Below are 19,297 nucleotides of genomic sequence, written 5' to 3' on the forward strand. Positions count from 1 at the left end.
CCTTTGTCAGCATCTCCCAATGCCTTGAAGAAGGGGTAAGCTGCTCCAACTACTGGATTCGTCACCAGAAACCACTATCTGTCCATGATAGCAGTGACTCCTTAGTTTACCCTATAAGTTAGTCATTGGATTCCCAGATGCTACCATAAGCTTGATTTGTCCCACAGGACCCTTTAATATAAAGGTGGAATACTAAATCCACATTCCACCATTCCTTGCCGCAAATTTAACCCAACCCGGGGAAAGAAGAATGTGATCCATCAAATATACGTATGTACAATGCTGAAGAGCAGTCAGCATGAATCAGACCATTTGCAGGTTTGCTATCAAACCCATGTATCTTGGTGGTCTTTCAATATGTAATATAGCATTTGTGTCTTGGCTGAATGATGCAAAGACCTCCATATTGACCAATGGGTCCATAAATGCTATATTTATGAAGTTATATGTACACACCCCAGCTACTCCTTGACATGTGGAGGTTCTAGCAAATTTCCCCTATGCTTAGACAACTTATTATCTTGACAGCTGGACAATGAAAGGCTAATGTGCTCTTACTGTACTTAACGGTTCTGTTTTCTCTTCGTAATAAATGAGAAGCCTACTACTAGTCCACCCCATTAAGCCTCCATGGTCCCCTTAAATGGGGACCTCCAGGAAGCAAACAGGACTCCCGGTTTGCCCACAGAGTGAGCGCCTCCCTTAGGTCAGAGTAAGTGCCGATGACTGCATTATCAGAAATCTCTCAGACACGAGAGCTACACGACCATGCTGCCAGGGCAACAGTGCCCACGTGCAATCACTTGATTCTTTGGCTAGAGTAGTTTTGGCTAATCGTATAGCCCTTGATTGTATACTTGCTGAATGAGGAGGTGTTTATGGGACTGCCAATACCACATGTTGCACATGGATAAATTCCTCTGGGGAAGTAGAAATCCAACTGCCTAAAATGAGGGAATAAGCACATTGGCTACAGTAAATTTCACTTAACAATTCTTTGAGCTCTTCTGCTGGTTTGGTTACCTTCATGTTTGGGCTTCTGGTTTACAAGCACTGAACAAACTGGACTTATCATTATTATTTTCAGTTCTGCTTTGTTAATTCTTATTAAGCTTTATACCCATTGCTACCAACCCTTTGTAAAAATGACATGTCCAATAGGGTAATTCTAGCTCAATGTTTTTAGTGTGGTCTCCCATGCTTACCAAACTTCCAAGATAAAGACTTTAGATTTGAAATGCCTGAGATCTCCCTCCTACCTTTCCTTTTTACTTAAATGTGGCCTAAATGGTTTCCCACCTGTGCATTTTCTCTCCACTGTGGGACAGGGCAATCAAAAAAGGTCCTTTCTGGCACAGAGGGACAAAAATCACTAAATGCAGAAAACCTGATTCCTGGTTAGCCAATGAGGAACTGCCACATCTCAGCCAATGAGAAATTACCACAAATCGGAATTCTTCTCCTCCAACAAACTTTTCAAAAACTCCCCCTCCAACTTCCTCCTTTCCTGTATTAAAACTCCGTCTTCTTCTATTCCTGAACTTGCCTATGGCTTACCATAGCTGGAATGTTCTAAACTGCATTTCTTTTGCTATTCCTGAATAAATTCATTTTGCTGGCAAAATAACTGGCTATTTTAAGGTTGACATTCCCCATTCTTTGGTATGAAAACAGGACTGATGATTTAACGCTTATAAAAACATCACATTCTTGTTTATAGCAGCCATGTCCACAAGAGCCAAACTATGGAAAGAACCTAGATGTCCTTCAACAGATGAATGGATAAAGATGATGTTGTATATATATACAATGGAATACTATGCAGCCATCAGAAAAAACTCAAAATCTCGCCATTTGCAATGCCATGGATGTAACTAGAAGGTATTATGCTAAGTGAAATAAGTCAATCAGAGAAAGACAATTATCTTACGATCTCTCTGATATGGGGATTGGAGAGGCATGGTGGGGGATTGTGGGGGGTAAGGAGGGAAACAAAATGGGACCAGGGAGGGAGACAACCATAAGGACTATTAATCTCAGGAAACAAACTGAGGATTGCTGGGGGTGGGGGGGTACGTGGCGGGGGGAGGGATAGGGTGGATGGGTTATGGACACTGGGGAGGGTGTGCTATGGTGAGTGCTGTGAAATGTGTTAAAACTGACAATTCACAGGGGCACCTGGGTGGCTCAGTGGGTTAAGCCTCTGCCTTTGGCTCAGGTTATGATCTCAGGGTCCTGGGATCGAGCCCCACATCGGGCTCTCTGCTCAGCGGGGAGCCTGCTTCTCCCTCTGTCTCTGCCTGCCTCTCTGCCTACTTGTGATCTCTCTGTCAAATAAATAAATAAAATCTTTTTTTAAAAAAAAGACTGATGATTCACAGACATGTACTCCTGAAGCAAATAATACATTATATGTTAATTCAAAAAATACACAAAAACAAAAAAAAATCACGTTCTCTACACTGATGGAACAGGACAGAATTCATGGTTTACAAGTGGTGTGATTATGTATCTTGTTTTTATAAATCCTAACAGCTCTACTGTTTTGACACTTAAATTAAAATGGAATTAAAACCGAAGAATTTGTGAAAAGAAATCCCTTAATATTCTACATAGTTTATATCTTCCACCACCAGTACACTTCATGATTCTTTTTAAAATACTAATACTTACATATTTAAGCTCTGCTTAATTAAAATACTCATTCAAATTAAAGACTTTTTCTATATGCTTTCAATCATTTAAAAATGATACTAACAATTTTTAACCAGCTGATATTTTCCTCAAACAGAATCTTGAATCTTATAGGATTGAACTTATAACAAAAAGGCTTTCTACATGATTTAAGCCTCTCAGCCTAAATGCATATATAATAATCTGATGGGTACACCTGGGTGGCTTAGTCCATTAAGGGTCCAACTCTTGATTTTGGCTCAGGTTATGATCTCAGGGTTGTGAGATCAAGCCCTACTACCATCAGGTTCCATGCTGAGCACAGAGTCTGCTTTAGATTCTCTCTAAATAAACAGAATCTTAAAAAAAAAAAAAAACACCTGACATTATCTGTAACATTAAGCACTGCTCTTTGCACTTTAAATATACAGGTACATAATTCTTTCAAATCCCTTGGGAGTCAGATGTGTTTCTACAATTCCAAATTTTGGATTTTAGAATACAGATATATCATTTATTTTTTTAACATCAGCAGGGTCTGTGTTAGCATTCTCTAATTAAACATACTAATATTTGTGTAGCAAAATATGACTTCATACTGTAAGCTCACACATAAATTTAGTTTTGAGAGCCTTCTGGATTAAAATAAACAACTCACTTAATTCCTAACAGCTCATAAAGTGGAGATTATTATCCTAAGAATTTGATCAGTATGATGTGTCAGTCTTCCTATACCTGTAACAGTTGTTAAGGGTATCTTGTTTCTCTGTGATTACCCAGATTTAAAAAAAAAAACAAACAACAACCCAGCACCTTCAACACAAATCAAGGTAACTTGCTTATATTACCTTCCATAAGCAAGAGGTTTGGATTCCTAGTAAGTTTTCCCACTTAAAAACTGGTAATATTCTGACATTTACAAATATACCTTTCTAGGGGTAGCAGGGTGGCTCAGCCAGCTTAGTGTCCAACACTTGATTATGGCTCAGGTCATGATCTTGGGGTCATGGAAATGAGCCTTGCTTGGGCTTTGTGCTGGGCATGGAGCTGACTTGGGATTCTCTCCCTCTGCCACTCCCCTTCCACACTTGCTCTCTCAGAAAGAAAGCAAAGAAAGAAAAGACAGAAAGACAAAGAAAGAAAATACATTCCCAACCCACAAACAAGCAGAATTAAATAATTCAACTTACACATTTTTGGCTTCATTCTCAGGTAGATAATAACAATCACTCATTGTACACTCAACTCATAAACCTCAAGAGGAAGTTAAAGCATGGCACTGGAGTCTGACAGGCCTGCGTTCAAATCCCTGCTGCATTATTTATCAGTGGAGTAAATTTGGGCAAAGAACTTAACTTTGGCCTCATTTTTCTAATCTGTAATAAGATGCTATCACTACTTGACAAGGCTGTTACATATGAGGTAGTGTACACATGGCACTTAGTGACACCTGGCCCATAAAATGTACTAGTACAGAATAGCTACCACTGTTACTGCCCTAATGGGTAAGCAATGGTACAGGATTTTAGCTTGATTTGGGGGGCACATTCACTGAGGTAGGAAGAAAGGCTAAGAGTTAATTTCAGAAGCAGATCACAAGGATGGTCCCAAACAGTAACATCTGTGGGTAAATCAGTATTTCTAATTTACCCACAAGTTCCCAGACATTTCCAAAATTAAATCTCTTGGTTTAAAATGAACCTACAATAGAGTATGCATAGTTGGAGACAAAGGAAACCAGATCAATGCTGATGATCTCTCATTCAGAACTACTTCACTCTTTCCGACACAGACACCACTATTTTGTCCTTTTAAGCTTTTATTATTTCCTCTCCTTGGCTCCTCCGAGCCACAGATAACCAAAATCCATTCTTATGAGACCACATAGTAACAGGTGTGAATGTCTAAAGGTAAACCTCTTTAGAGATGGTTAAAAAAAAAAGTAGCTCTCTTAACCAACCATTCACCCAGATATTTTCTGAGTATTCTTGGAAATGTCAATAATAGCTACAAGTCAGAGACATGCACACTAATTTGGACAAGGAAGATCCCAGTACAGCTAAAGGGCATTAGGCAGATCGGATGGTAAACTGATAGGCAATACTGCTTTGAATCAGTGAGATCTCAGAAATCAATGATCTATTCTGATTATGTAGATAATGGGGGAAGGAGAAAAGGAAAGTAAAATGGGTAAGAATAGCTAAATAATATATAAGTATTGAACTAAATTAACATATCTACTTATTTGTAGTAATATATTGACATACCCCACTTTAAATATTTGAAATTTATAAAATTTATAAATTTATAAATTTATTTATAAGACAATCCAATTTTCTCCCTTGCTCTGTTATAGTTAGCCTCGGGGAGACAATAATCATTCAATGTTCTGAAGTTAGCGAATATCACAAATCTAAGAGATGAAATATTTTTTTTTAAATGTAGTTATCAATGCAAACCATCCTTTCTCACCATTCCATTAAAGATAGAGAAAACCAATTATTTTTTAAAGTGGCCTGTAACTGCCAATGCTGACTCTCTTACAGCTGGCAATCAACTCTGAATGGGTTAGGACAGACAGAAAATTATCAAAATTGACCCTATATAGCCATCTCAAGAGATTACTTGATAGAAGAGTTCAAAGAAGTAGATTACCCTGTTCAAAATTCTTTGAAGGTAAGTGTGAGAATTCTGGGAAGTCATCAAGGTGCAGATGATTACAAAAATCAGAAGAGATGACAAAGCTAAGATTAAGAAAAAAAAATATTCCAGTACTAAAACTTAAAAAAACAAGAAATACTAAAAGGAAAAAAAAATCTATCTTCTTAAGAAATAAAAGGTTAGGGGCACCTGGGTGGCTCAGTGGGTTAAAGCCTCTGCCTTCGGTTAAGGTCATGATCTCAGGGTCCTGGGATCAAGCCCCGCATCGGGCTCTCTGCTTAGCAGAGAGCCTTCTTCCCTTCCTCTCTCTCTGCCTGCCTCTCTGCTTACTTGTGACCTCTGTCAAATAAACAAATAAAATCTTAAAAAAAAAAAAAAAGAAGAAGAAATAAAAGGTTAACCAGAACACTAAGAAAACCAAAATTTAAGAACTGAAAATGGAAGTCTAGAAAGAAAAAGAGAGCAATTAATATCTGAGAATATAGAGAATAAGGATAAAGAGGCTCTTAATTGATTGTTTTTGTTTTTTTAACTTTCTGGAGGCTTAAAAATTCTCATTATCTAAAAGGATGAAAGAGAAGCAGTACTTCAGAGTGGTACTTTAAGGCAGCACTCTAACCTACTTCTCATAAGTCCCTTCTTCACCATAAGTCTGTTGTACTTGGACCAGATCCATTTATACTCACGTATATTAGGAACTCCATTTGGCTCAGCAAATCCTGAATCCCAAATATTAAATAAATCTAGCCAACAGATAAACATACTGTGGATATGATGCATCCTTGTGAACAGTACTAGAATTTTTAAAAAATCAACTTCTATTACAATAGTGTCATTCCTAAGAAAGAAAAAAGCTGCTCTTAAGCAAAAAAATTTTATTTAGAATCATGGACTTTTAGGGGCACCTGGGTGGCTCAGTTGGTTAAGCGTCTGCCTTCAGCTCAGGTCATGATCCTGGGGTCCTGGGATCGGGCCCCATGTCAAGCTCCCTGCTCAGCAGGGAGTCTGCTTCTCCCTCTGACCCTCTCCTACTCTCGTGCTGTTTCTCTCACTGTCTCTCAAACAAATAAAATGTTAGAAAAAAAATAATCATGGACTTTTAATTTTAACTCTAAGGCCCTAAAGATTATTTACAAATAAAGGAACTAAGACATAGAAAGGCTAAACCTGCTGAAGATTATAAAGGTAATTAGTGGCAGAGATTTGCTGAAGCTAGGATTCTTGTCCCTGGTGTAGTGCTGTTGCTCAGCTTACATGTCTGTAGCATTGGCCTCCCTAACCACCCCTGAGAACTAATGGTTCTGAGAAACTGTGCCACACAGAACACTATGTAATTTCCTTAAGGAGAAAATTTTAGAAATTCACACAAGCAATAAATTAATTTTGCCTTTTCCTTCAGTGCTGAAGAACCAAAAAAGCAGCCTGTAGCCCTAAGTGGGCAGAAGGAGAAGTGAAAACTCCCAGGTGCATTAATAGGCTGTAAGAGGTTTGGGTAGTCAGGTATCACCCCATCACCATTTTCCTCATGAACCCTGCTACATTTCAAGTCAAACGAATAGATGGAAGGGCCTGACTTCTCACTCTTTTGGAGGCTGACTCAATGCCTGATTTGCCTCTGATCTACCTTATCCTAAGCTAGGAGGATACAGGAATGCCTTAACGTACTATGAGATCTAATAGACACCAACCTCAACAATTCAACAATTATGGTCAAAAAGCAAACTCAGACCTACAGGTCATCATTGGCCTATACTTTGTAACAGCTCAGACTGCAAAGAATTTTAATCATAACACACTATTTTTCTGTCTCAAGACTCTATTTATAATGAGTTCGGCAATCAGCCATTCCATAATTCTTTCATGAATGTTAATTTTTTCTCTGCTAGATTATAAGCTCTTTGAAGTTAATGAACGTGTCTTTACTTTTTGTATTCCCACGGTATCTATTTACTCTAGAAATAGAGTACATACTAAATATATACCTATTAATTTATTCTCTCAGCAGCTACCTTAAACCACTGAAACCAAAGTAATCATGGGAGATGTGAGATGAGAAATACTCTAATAAAGAAAAAAATATAGAAAAAAAATTCAAAATAACAAAACAAAACAAACCATCAGTAATTTTAAGCCTCCTAATGCAGGGAGGTGGACAAATCCAACAAAACAAAACAAACAAAAATTCAACAAAAAAAACCCAGCCAGAAGTAGCATTGGGCTTTCCAAAATAACTCTTAGACCCAAATTCACAGATTACCCTTCAGTATGGATAAATTTGCAGCATGTTAAACTCAGGTGTCTTATGTTTTATACAGGAATTTGGAAGGTAAGGACCAAAATCTCAGCGTAATTACAAATATTTCCCATAAAAATAACCAAACAGGAATTCCCTGTGATAATTTCTCAAAGTTCTCATTATAAAACTTAAGAAAAAGGTAAATAAACCAAGCTTCTTCATAGAAAAATTGTATTTACAACTCCATCCAAAAGCATTTTTTAAAAGCAAACAACGTAACATGGAAGTTGAAAAAAATCTATGCTCACCCAAACTGCCAAATCTAATAAATTATTAACAGAATACTCCATCAAAAATAAGGCAATAACCCAAGATATCCCATTAATGATTTTTCCACTTCCATAACTAGGTAGAACTAACCTATCCAGTAGCAAATGATACTTCATTCCATTTCGGCATGTCTGAAATCCTTAAGGACAAAAGTGTTAAAATATGATCTTCGTTCTTCATTAGAATCTTTTAACACTTGGAAGGAAAATGATTTTTAAAGCACAAAGAGGTAAAGAGGTATAACCTTTCAAAAAGATACTCAGAGTTCAAAATTCAAGAATGCGATATTAATACACAATGGGCATAGGTGAATATATGCAATACAGTGATAGCAAATTAATTTATTTAGTACTTTTTCCATTCCATATCATCAGGAGGATTGATTTCAACTTTCCTTTTACCTACATCAGACCAGTTGGTACTCAAAACTGTACCACCAGACTCCATCTGTAATAAGAAATAAAAACAGATTAATCCTTGGACCATATAATCAAAACAGAGTATTTTTCTAAAACTGTTTCAAGTATAGTGTTCTAAATATAAGCTATGTTTGGCTCAATATAAACATAAGACAATACTTCGATTTAATTTTAGGCTTTCCAGATAAATTAGGCAGAAGGCATCATGTTCATACACAGTCATATAAATAAAAAGCACATCTCCCTCAGCTAACCAGAATTGAGGTAAATGTGGAAAATCTACCTTCTGATGAAAACAAAATGGGCTCCCCAAGAAAATGACTCATCTCTTTTGTTAAAGATAGTAAAGACCAGGCAAAGTAAACTCTTTCTTTTTAAGTTGGACAGAGCCTTAAGATCCCCTTAATGTGGCAAATATATACAAGGGAATGCTGGAAAGTTTTCAAATCAATGTGCATACGCATGAGTACATAAAATGTGTATCTCACTAAAGAACTGATTATCTATTTACCATTAATAGAATTTACCACCTACCAACAACCTTAGCATATTCTTAAGTACATTCTAAAAAACTCTGGACATTTGTTATCTTAATGCAATTAAAAATTAAACTGACTTGGATCATAGCAAAAAACAGTATGAATTATTAAAATCTAAACATTTTTACATCATCAGCTGTGCTGCTGGCATATGTATATAGTTACAAACCCCACTACTACACTGGAACCTCCATGTAACCCCATGCCTCACACTCCCTGTCAAGCTCCCTTACATGGATTGCTTTGCATGAGATGTTCTTTGCCACCCATTTATTTTCCATATTCTTTAGCTATCCTCTAAACATGAGATATCACCATTTCTCTGTGGCCTCCTTTGACCCTAATCAGGACTCTACCTTTGTAAAATTTGTATTCTTTATGATCATAATTACCATTAATGTAATATGCATCACACTACACTGTTAAGAATTTTAAGGGTCTGCTTTATCTGCTTAGTACCCTTGGTTCCTACTAAAGCTGAGAGCTCCACCAAGGCAATTAATATATTTTGCTAACACTTATATCCTAGATCTAAGCCACAACGGCACGTGGTAGACTTCAAATAAAATATTGATATGTATGTTTGTAAATGTAATGTGTAGAAGCATATGAGAACGGACCTATTCTTACCTGAGTGGAAGTATACAGTGTATGTTTTAAGTAACGTCTTCTTTCATTCAGATATAAGTATATGTAAACACATTAGCAGCATATAGCATGAGCCTTGTGCATACCTCACTGAACTACACTGTGTAGAAACTGTCATTCAAGTAACATACTCTCTCATTAATATAAACCCACTAACATCATAAACCCGTAACTTTAACCCTAAGCCCTAACCCCAAACCTAATGTCATCGAGTCCTCTAGAGAGTTCTCTAAATTGCAGATACAAGGCATATACCCTTACCCGGGCCCTAACCCTAACTCTGGCCATAAAACCCTAATCTAATCCTGACCCACATCTGAGAAGAAAAAAAGAAAAAGTGGTATACATACACAATGGATTATTGCCCAGCCACACACACACACACACACACAAAAGAATCACATCTTGCCATTCGCGATGACATGGATGGAGCTAGAGAGTATTATGCTAACTGAAATAATATCTCAGTCAGAGATAGATACCATGTGATTTCACTAATATGTGGAATTTAAGAAACAAAAAAAAAGGCAAATTTAAGAAACCAAAGCAGTGGCAAACCAAGGAATGGATACTTCACTATAGAGAACTGATAGCTACCAGAGGGGAGGTGGATGGGGGCATGGGTTAAACAGGGGATAAGGAATAGGGAGTACACTTGTGATGAGTACCGGGTGGTATACGGAAGTGCTGAATCACTACTTTGTACACCTGAAACTAATATTAGATGTATAGTAACTAACTGGAATTTAAAAACTTTGAAAAATTTGAAAAGAGATAAATTCTATAGAATAAACTACTCCTACGAAGATGAAGAAAGCAAATTTAGCTTATAATCTGATATTTACTGATGACATTTATTTCCCCCTCTTTCTTTATGGACTACAGTGCAATTTAGCATTTCCCTCTCATTATTTTGTACATGTTGGTCTTTTTGTCCCAATTAGACTGCAAGATCATAGATGACAAAGTCTACTTTGCTCGTCTTTCCAGAAGTACTTTGTATGTTCTAGACGGCTTGTTTTATGGGTGTACGTGGTTCATTCACTATTAGCAAAGCCTCTGTATGAAAATGGATGCAGATTCTATAATCTATCTTTGAAATTTCACACACTGTTATTCTTTCTAGCATACCCTTAAAAAAGTCAATAAAGAAACTAACTTCCCTTCCTGGGGACACAGAGTAGACATACTTTATCCTATTCTTCGTACTAAGTACTACTAAAAACTTTGGACATTAGGGGCGCCTGGGTGGCTCAGTGGGTTAGGCTGCTGCCTTCGGCTCAGGTCATGATCTCGGGGTCCTGGGATCGAGCCCCACATTGGGCTCTCTCCTCTGCAGGGAGTCTGCTTCCCCCTCTCTCTCTGCCTGCTGCTCTGCCTACTTGTGATCTCTCTCTCTCTCTGTGCCAAATAAATAAATAAAATATTTAAAAAAAAAAAACAAAACTTTGGACATTATATATATGTAAACAAACGTAAGACTCCAAAAGATGAAGGGAAGAAGATCAGCTAAGGACCTTCGGAGCCAAAGAACAACGTAACATGGTGGTGAGTCCCCTGGGTTTTCCCTTTTGCCTCATGTCCTAGAGTTGCTCCTAAAGAAGCTAGAAACACTAAGAGGCACACAAACAAAAAATCTTGAAGAGAAACCTGGTTTCTCTAGCTAAACGATGAAGAAAGACAAAAAGCTTAGGAAGACAGGAAAGTTTTATGCTATAATTGCTCTACTGCACTAGACACCACAGAAAAACCTGTGGTCCCATCCCCGCTCAAGGCCAGTAAAGGCTGAGTGAGGAGCCCAGACTTCCATCCATGCTAGGCTATCATGAACCCACCTCTTCTGCCACCTGTGGTATCAGTGAAAACCATATAGGTATCTATATCCCACTCCCAGTAGTAACAAAGAGATGCTCTGGGATCTCTAAGGAGGCTGATTAGCATACTGGATTTCTACCTCCACCTAGCAATAACAAGGCAGTGCCTTCCCATCCTCTGACAGAATGACTGGCAGAGAAAGCCAAATAAGATGGGAGGATTTATTATTTTTAAAGACTTTATTTATTTGCCAGAGAGAGAAAGAGCATGCACAAGAATGGAGCGCGGCAGGTAGAGGGAGAAGCAGGCTCCCTGAGGAGCAGAAAGCCTGATGCAGGACTCGATCTCAGGACCATGGTTCATGACCTGAGCTGAAGGGAGATGCTTAACCAGATGAGCCACCCAGGCATCCTTAAGATAGAGGATTTAAATAAGATGCAGTCTCACTGCAGAACATGAAAACATCCCAGTTTCAACTGAAAAATCACTTATTGCTGGTCAAAAAAAAAAGCAGAAGGAAAATTTCAGATTCTATTTTTTCAAGAAAGAAGACAACCAACAGAGGCTAATTTAGAGATATGATGTTAAAATTATCTGACAAAAGATTTTAAAGTAGTCATAATAAAAAATGCTTTAACTAGAAATCATGAACTTGCTTGAAACAAATGAAAAATAGAAAAATTCAGCAAAGAAAAAAAGATATAAAGAACCATCGAATGTTTTAGAATTAAAAACTATAATTGAAGTAAAAAGCTTAAGTAGATAGGCTAAAGAACAGAAGAGAAGGGATAGAGAAAAGAATCAGTGAACCTGAAAACAGGACAATATAAATCACCTAATCAGAACAACAGAGAGAAAAGAGAAATAAAATGAAGAAAGTCCCAGGGATGTGTGAAACTGTGACAAAATATATCATCAGGTTCTAGGAAGAACACAAAGAGGGTAGATCTGAAAAAGTATTCAATGAAATAATGGCTGAATATTTCCCAAATTTGGAAAGACATATAAACCTAGAGATTCAACAAACCCCAATCAGGATAAAACTAAAGAAATCCCGGCTGACAGAATTTGTCACAGGCAGATCTCAAAGAATGCCAGGGGGCACGTGAGTGGCTCAGTTGGTTAAGCATACAACTCAATTTCAGTTCAGATCTTGAGTTCAAACCCACACTGGGCTCCACTCTAGATATGGAACCTACTTAAAAAATAATAATAATAATAAAATAATTATTAAAAAAAAAGAATGCCTATAGTTAGTTCTCTAAAATAAGAAAAATCTAATGACAGACTCTTAGAACATTAGAAATGAAAAAAAGACAACAAATAAAATAGAATTTGCTTTTTTCTCGAGCTTTCTAAATTATGTTTGAAATTTGAATGAAAATATAATGCTGTACAATGTGGTTCTAAAAGTATGTAGAAGAAATACTTGTGAAAATTATAAATGAGAAAGGTTAAAGGGACATGCGGGAGTGGTAAGGTTTCTACACTTCACTCAAACTGACAAAAAAAATGACACCAGGTGGGGCGCCTGGGTGGCTCAGTGGGTTGAGCCTCTGCCTTCGGCTCAGGTTATGATCTCAGGGTCCTGGGATTGAGCCCCATCTTGGGCTCTCTGCTCAGCAGGGAGCCTGCTTCCCCCACTCTCTCTGCCTGCCTCTCTGCCTATTTGTGATCTCTATCAAATAAATAAGTAAAATCTTTAAAAAATAATACCAGTAAACTATGATAAGCTATGTATAATATAGCTAGCATACAAAGCCACCATTAAAAATCCTATACAAAGAAGAAACACTAAAAATTTACAAATAAATAAAAATGAAACTAAAAAATATTTAAAAGTACTCAGAGGAAGGCAGGAAAAACAAAAACAAAACACAGAACAAAAAAAGAAAATGGCAGAATTAAAGTCCTAAAGTCCTAATTAATAATTACATTAAATGTAAATTATCTGAATACATCAATTAAAAGACAGAGACTGGCAGAAGAAATGAAAAAAAACCCAACTATATGCTATCTCCAAGATACTCACTTTAAAACAGAAGGAATCAACTTAAATATGATATAGACAGGTTGGAAATAAAAGAATAGAACAACACATCATGCAAAGATTAATCAAAACAGGAGAAGTGGCTACATTAGTATCAGAGCAAAGAAAATTAACAGAGCTAGAGAATGACATGTATATATGATAAAAAGGTCAATCTACCATGAAGATACAGTAATCCTAAATGCATATGAACCAAACAGAGCTGCATAATATGTGAAGCAAAAATTGACAGAACAATAAGACAAAATCAGCAAGGATACAGAGGAATTCAACAACAGTATCAAGCAACAAGATCTAACAGACAACTACAGAACACTCCTTCCAACAACAGAATACACCTTCTTTTCAAGCGAAACATAAACTTGAGATAGACTGAATGCTGGGCAATGAAACAATGTAAATCACATTGCATATAATCTCAAATCACAATGGAATAAAATCAGAAACCAGTAATAAGGTAACAGGAAAATCTCCAAACATATGGAAACTGAACAACACACTTCTAAACAATCCATGTGATGAAGTCTCAACTGCAATCAAAATACATATTAAAGTGAATGACAATATAACATTAGAATTTGTGAGAGACAGCTAAAAACATGCTAAGAGGGAAGTTTATGAAATGAATGAAATTTATAATAAAGAATAGAAGAAAATATATTCTTAAGTCAACAAAGGGCTGATTCTGTGGAAAGAAAAAAATTCACTGACATTGACAAACCTCTGTATCAAGACTGAAAAGACATGAATTACCGCCATAGGAATAAAATGGAATATCACTACAGACCCTGTAGATAGCAAAATAAAAATAGTAAGAAAATACTACCAACATTGACAGGTTAGACAAACTAAATAGAATAAAATGCTCAAAAACACAAATTGCCACAGGTCACTCAATGATATGAAATAGTTAACTGGAACAGACCTACAAAGCTATTAGAATAATTAAGTAATTTATTTTTATTTTTATTTTTTATTTTATTTGATAGAGAGAGAGAGATCACAAGTAGGCAGAGAGGCAGGCAGAGAGAGAAGGAGAAGCAGGCTCCCCGCCAAGCAGAGAGCCCGATGTTGGGCTCGATCCCAGGACCCCGAGATCATGACCTAAGCCGAAGGCAGAAGCCTAACCCACTAAGTCACACAAGCACCCCTAGAATAATTAAGTAATTTAAAATCTTGACAAAAAAGAAATGTCCAGGCCCAGATGATTTTACTAGTTTAAAGAAAAATTAACACCAATTCTACACAATCTCTTCCAAAAATCAGAAGAGTACTTTCCAATTCACTTTATGAAGTATTACACAGATACCAAAATCAAAGACATAAAAAAAAATGTATCTCTTATGAACATAGATTAAAAAATCCTTAACAAAGTATCTGAAAGTAGAACCGAGCGATATATATAAAAGGAATTATACACCATGACCAGGTGAAGCTTATCCCAAGGATGCAATAAATAAAATATAATTTTTATTATAAATTTCGTTCATTTCTGTTCTTTGTTATTTTCTTCCATCTGCTTGCTTTGGGTTTATTTTGCTATCTTCTTAGGTTGTTCAGATGTGAATTAGATTATTGATTTGACTTTCTGTTTTCTATTGTGTGTGTTTATGGTATAAATTTCCCTCTTAGCAGGGTTTTAGCTAAAATATACTAATCATATAAAATCACCATTGTAACAGGTTAAAGAAGAAAAAAATCACATAATCATTTTAATCAATGCCAAAAAAGCATTCAAAAAGCACAGCTAGCTGTGCAGTGTTGGTATAGATGAACCTAATAGCTATCTTCCAAAAAGTCAACAGCCATTCATGATAAAAATCTCACAAGGAATAGAGACCTTCAACCTGATAGAGCATCTACAAAAAACCTACCACTAACATTGTAATTACTGGTGGAAGACTGGTTTTTCCCTTAAAATGGGAACAAGGCATAAATGTCCACTCTCACCACTCTTATTCAACTTAGTGCCAGAAGTTCCAGCCATTGCAATAAAGCAAAAAAAAGATGAAAGTCACAAATATCAGATTTAAAAGTCCTTACTTGAAAATATGACTATCTACAGAGAAACTCACACTTACCAAAAGATTTCCTAGAATAAACGAGTTTAGTAAGGTCACAGAATATAAGATAAACAAAAAACCAACTGTATTTCTAAACACTAGCACAAGGACACCAAAGTTAAATATACAATACAATTTACAATCACTCAAAAAAGAATAGTTAGGTATCTCTTGCAAAACATTTAGGATTTATATGTAGAAAACTGCACAACGCTGAAGCAACAATCAAAAATCTAAATAAATGAATTGGCAGATTCAACACAGTAAAAATGTCAATCTCTCCAAATTGATATATAGTCCAATGCGATACCTAACAGGATGTTTGATATATATACACAAAATATTCTAAAGTTTATGAGGAAGAGCAAAAGAACTAGAATACCTAAAACAATTTTGAAAATGACTAACAAAGCAGAAGGAATGACTCTTCCTGGATTCAAAACTTTCATAACTGAGATAATCAAGACTATAGTATTAACGGAGGAAGACATGTAGGTCGATGAAAAAGAGAACTCAGAAACAGACAAATATACTCAAGTAACTTTTGAGAAACACAAAAACAATTCAATGTTAGAAAGAGTTTTTCAACAAATGGTTCTGGTGCAATGAACACAGGCAGGCTAAAAACAAAACATACAAAAAACCTCAACCTACATCTCAACTTCAGATAAAAAAAACTAATTCAAGATGGATCATGGACTTCGACGTATTACATAAAACCATAAAACTTACTGAAAGAAAAACGCAGGAGAAAATCTTTCAGATGTAAGACTAGGCAAAGAGTTCCAGACTTGATAACAAAAGCATAATCCATAAAAGGAAACACTGATAAATTGAACTTAATCAAAATTGAATACTTTAGCTCTGCAAAAGACTATTAATGAAATAAAAAGTCAAAGTACAGACTGAGAGAAAATATCTGCAAACTATGTATCTCACAAAGACCTGTCAGATTAGTGGTGCCAGGAATTAAGGAAGGGCAGGGTGGAGGAAGTGTGTATGGCTATAAAATGACTACACTGAAGGAATCCTGTGGCAGTGGAAATGTTCTTCATCTCAACTGTCAATATCATGGCTGTGATACACTACTGTAGTTCTGCAAGATGATGCCACTAGGGGACACTGTGTAAAGGATACAAGGGATCTCTATCTACATTATTTCCTACAACTGCATATGAATCTATAATTATTTCAACATAAAAAGTTTAATTAGAAACACTTTTTAAAATCAACAGTGAAATGCTCAATCACGAGCAGTTACAACACAGTAACTTCTGTAGAATATCTGTCTCCAAGACATTTATTAACTAAATACTAATTTGAATATAAATGCCTTAGAAGAGAGTGACATTTCCAAAACTACTGATAAAAGTCAAATGATTACAACTACAGGAATATAATCAACCTAGTTCTATAGAGATGACTTGTTATTAAAATCTCAGAACTTGAGGCCTTGAATTTAGGTGGTATTTATGTTGTCCTGGTGCTTATTTCCTTAATCAACAGATAAATCATTAACAAACCAATGAGTAATTAATGTGCACCTTCTACTTGCCAAACACTGTTCTGGCAGTTTCCTGTCTATATTCTTCATCTCTGACACTGAGGCCACTATATATGGTTCTAATGGAGATTCCTTCAGCTATTGTGATAAATCCAACTACAGTAATTAGAGTATTTCCTTAAGTCTTCCAAGTTCTAACTCAGTAATTAAAAAATATTTGGAATAAACCACTTGCATCTCAACTCCCCGACAAGTTTCCCACTTCCCTATTACTCTTAGTTTAGAGCAGAAAGAAATGTTCAGATGAAGCCTATTCAAAAAGGCCTCCCAACCACAGTACATGCAATATGGTTTCAAATTGCCTAATTAATCTTCCTTTTAAAATTTCTGGAGTACTACCACAAGTATATGTTTTTCAAGCTTAGGTTCTTACAAATGATTTGTTCATAGCACGTTTCACTTCATCAGAACCATCTGAATAGATCTGCTGGAATAGTTTGTTTAAAGCTGCATCTCCCTCCAACTTCTCATTTTTTTCTTCTTCTTTGATCTCACCAACCAATTTATCCCAATTTCTTGTATAATGAGATGATGATGGATATAAGTTCTTTACATCTATGGAGTAAAAAAGATAGATGTGATTAATCAACATATGATGATTATGTTGAGAATCTGTAAACTTTGTGACCATGACATACAGAACATCGTAGAAATAGTTTAGGTCACTAAATTTCATAATAAATGTTTTTCTGATATATAAATCAATAATCAGATTTACACTTCTACAAACTGAATCAGTGTAATGTAAAATCCAGGAATTTCTTTTGAGCAAAATCTAATGAAGTATATGTTTTTGGTACATATTACAGAATTAGATTAAAAACATTCTTTGTATTAAAAATGAGGGAACTGAGTGAGAAATATATTAGAACTTTTATATTTACAGAAAAGTTGCTGAGATAGTACAATTCTAAAAAGTGTTTTTAAATAATGCTTCATTAAGAAATTTCTAAGTAAATTCTAATAAATGTTAAAAACGTGGCTTTTTTGAGGTGCCTCTCTCTTTCAGAGTAGAGATAAACTGAAGATATAATTATCCATGCCATTAGATGGTGAGTTAAGACTCCATCCTCTCCCCACATTAAATTATTAATTATTTCAATAGGAGATAATAAGCAATTCTTGAATGTTGAAAAATACACCATGTGATCATTTAGAGTTCAATGCTCACTCATGCACACACAGAAAATAATAGTATCTGTAGGACACACTGAGGTAAACCAAGGCTTCTTAAAACCAGAGAGGCTACTGACTGGCTCAGCAGCTCAGGGCACTGCCAGAGCTATCCCAAAGACTAAGGGAATCAAGATGGTGGCACCCGAGTAATTAAAAAGTAATCTACCTAGTAGCTATAAGAGCAGTTGTGTTCACTCTCCAATGGAAATACAACATAGGCCACAAATGTGAGCCACATACATAATTTAAAAATTTCTAGTAGCCATGATACTAAAAAGAATCAGGTGAAATGCATTCTAGTAATATATTTTATTTAACCTAATATACGCAAAACGGTATCACTTCAACATGGATCAATATAAATATATTAAGACAGTTTATGTCCGTTCAGAGAGTCTTCAAAATCTGGTATTTTATACTTCCAGCACAACTCAATCCAAACCAGTCATTTTCAAATGCTCAGCAGGTACATGTGGTCACTATACTGGACAGTGTAGCCACAGAGCTTTAAAAAACCGGACTCAAAAGTTTTCCTATTAATAAATTAGGACACACAACATGTCCCTCTTTCCTCAAAATAGTTCAAAAATGAGAAACTACCAATTATTCAGTCTGCTGTTCCATCCCTTCTTTTCACCTGTAAGCCAACTTCCTCCCTGCCTATCTCCCCAGAGAAACAAAACCAAACAGCACCCCACATAGTTTTGTTTAGGGTAAGCATATAGTTTTCCGATCTACCCTTTTCTACCAGTAATCCCCTCTCGATCTATGTGCATTTTCACTAGTAGCCAAAGAAAGCAAAAAAAAAAGTATGTCGTATTAAATTAAGAGCCTAAAAAAGCATGGGTTTAATTAATCCTAATGCTGACTCCCTAGAAGAAAGGGAACAGATTCTAACCTCCATTTTACAGATAAGAAAACTGGTCCAGAAAGGTTAAACAACTTGCCCTTATCTGCACTCTCCAGCTTGCAGGACATGGGAATCTGACAAGCATATCAATTCCTTACAAAAATATAACAAGACAGAAGGAGTAACATCTGAAATATCCAAGGCACTGAGTTTAGAAAAACTCTGCAACTACAACACTAAAAAAATCTCCATATTTAATCTCAGAAAACTTTA

General features: G+C 36.0%; 1 protein-coding gene across 1 annotated transcript in view; it reads right to left on the reverse strand.

Annotated features, from left to right (window-relative positions):
* Window positions 1-7,784: 7,784 nt before the first annotated feature.
* Window positions 7,785-19,297, reverse strand: part of SUGT1 (SGT1 homolog, MIS12 kinetochore complex assembly cochaperone) — a 40,683-nt gene continuing 29,170 nt past the window's right edge. The window contains exons 12-13 of the mRNA XM_032873919.1: window positions 17,372-17,553; window positions 7,785-8,347 (exon numbers count right to left, since the gene is read on the reverse strand). Of these exons, the coding sequence (XP_032729810.1) occupies window positions 8,246-8,347; window positions 17,372-17,553 (284 nt within the window). The 3' untranslated portion in view covers window positions 7,785-8,245. The remainder of the gene's footprint in view (window positions 8,348-17,371; window positions 17,554-19,297) is intronic.

This window comes from Lontra canadensis, unplaced genomic scaffold (genome assembly GCF_010015895.1).
Source record: "Lontra canadensis isolate GAN:19392208 unplaced genomic scaffold, GSC_riverotter_1.0 scaffold51, whole genome shotgun sequence".
Lineage (NCBI taxonomy): Eukaryota > Metazoa > Chordata > Mammalia > Carnivora > Mustelidae > Lontra > Lontra canadensis.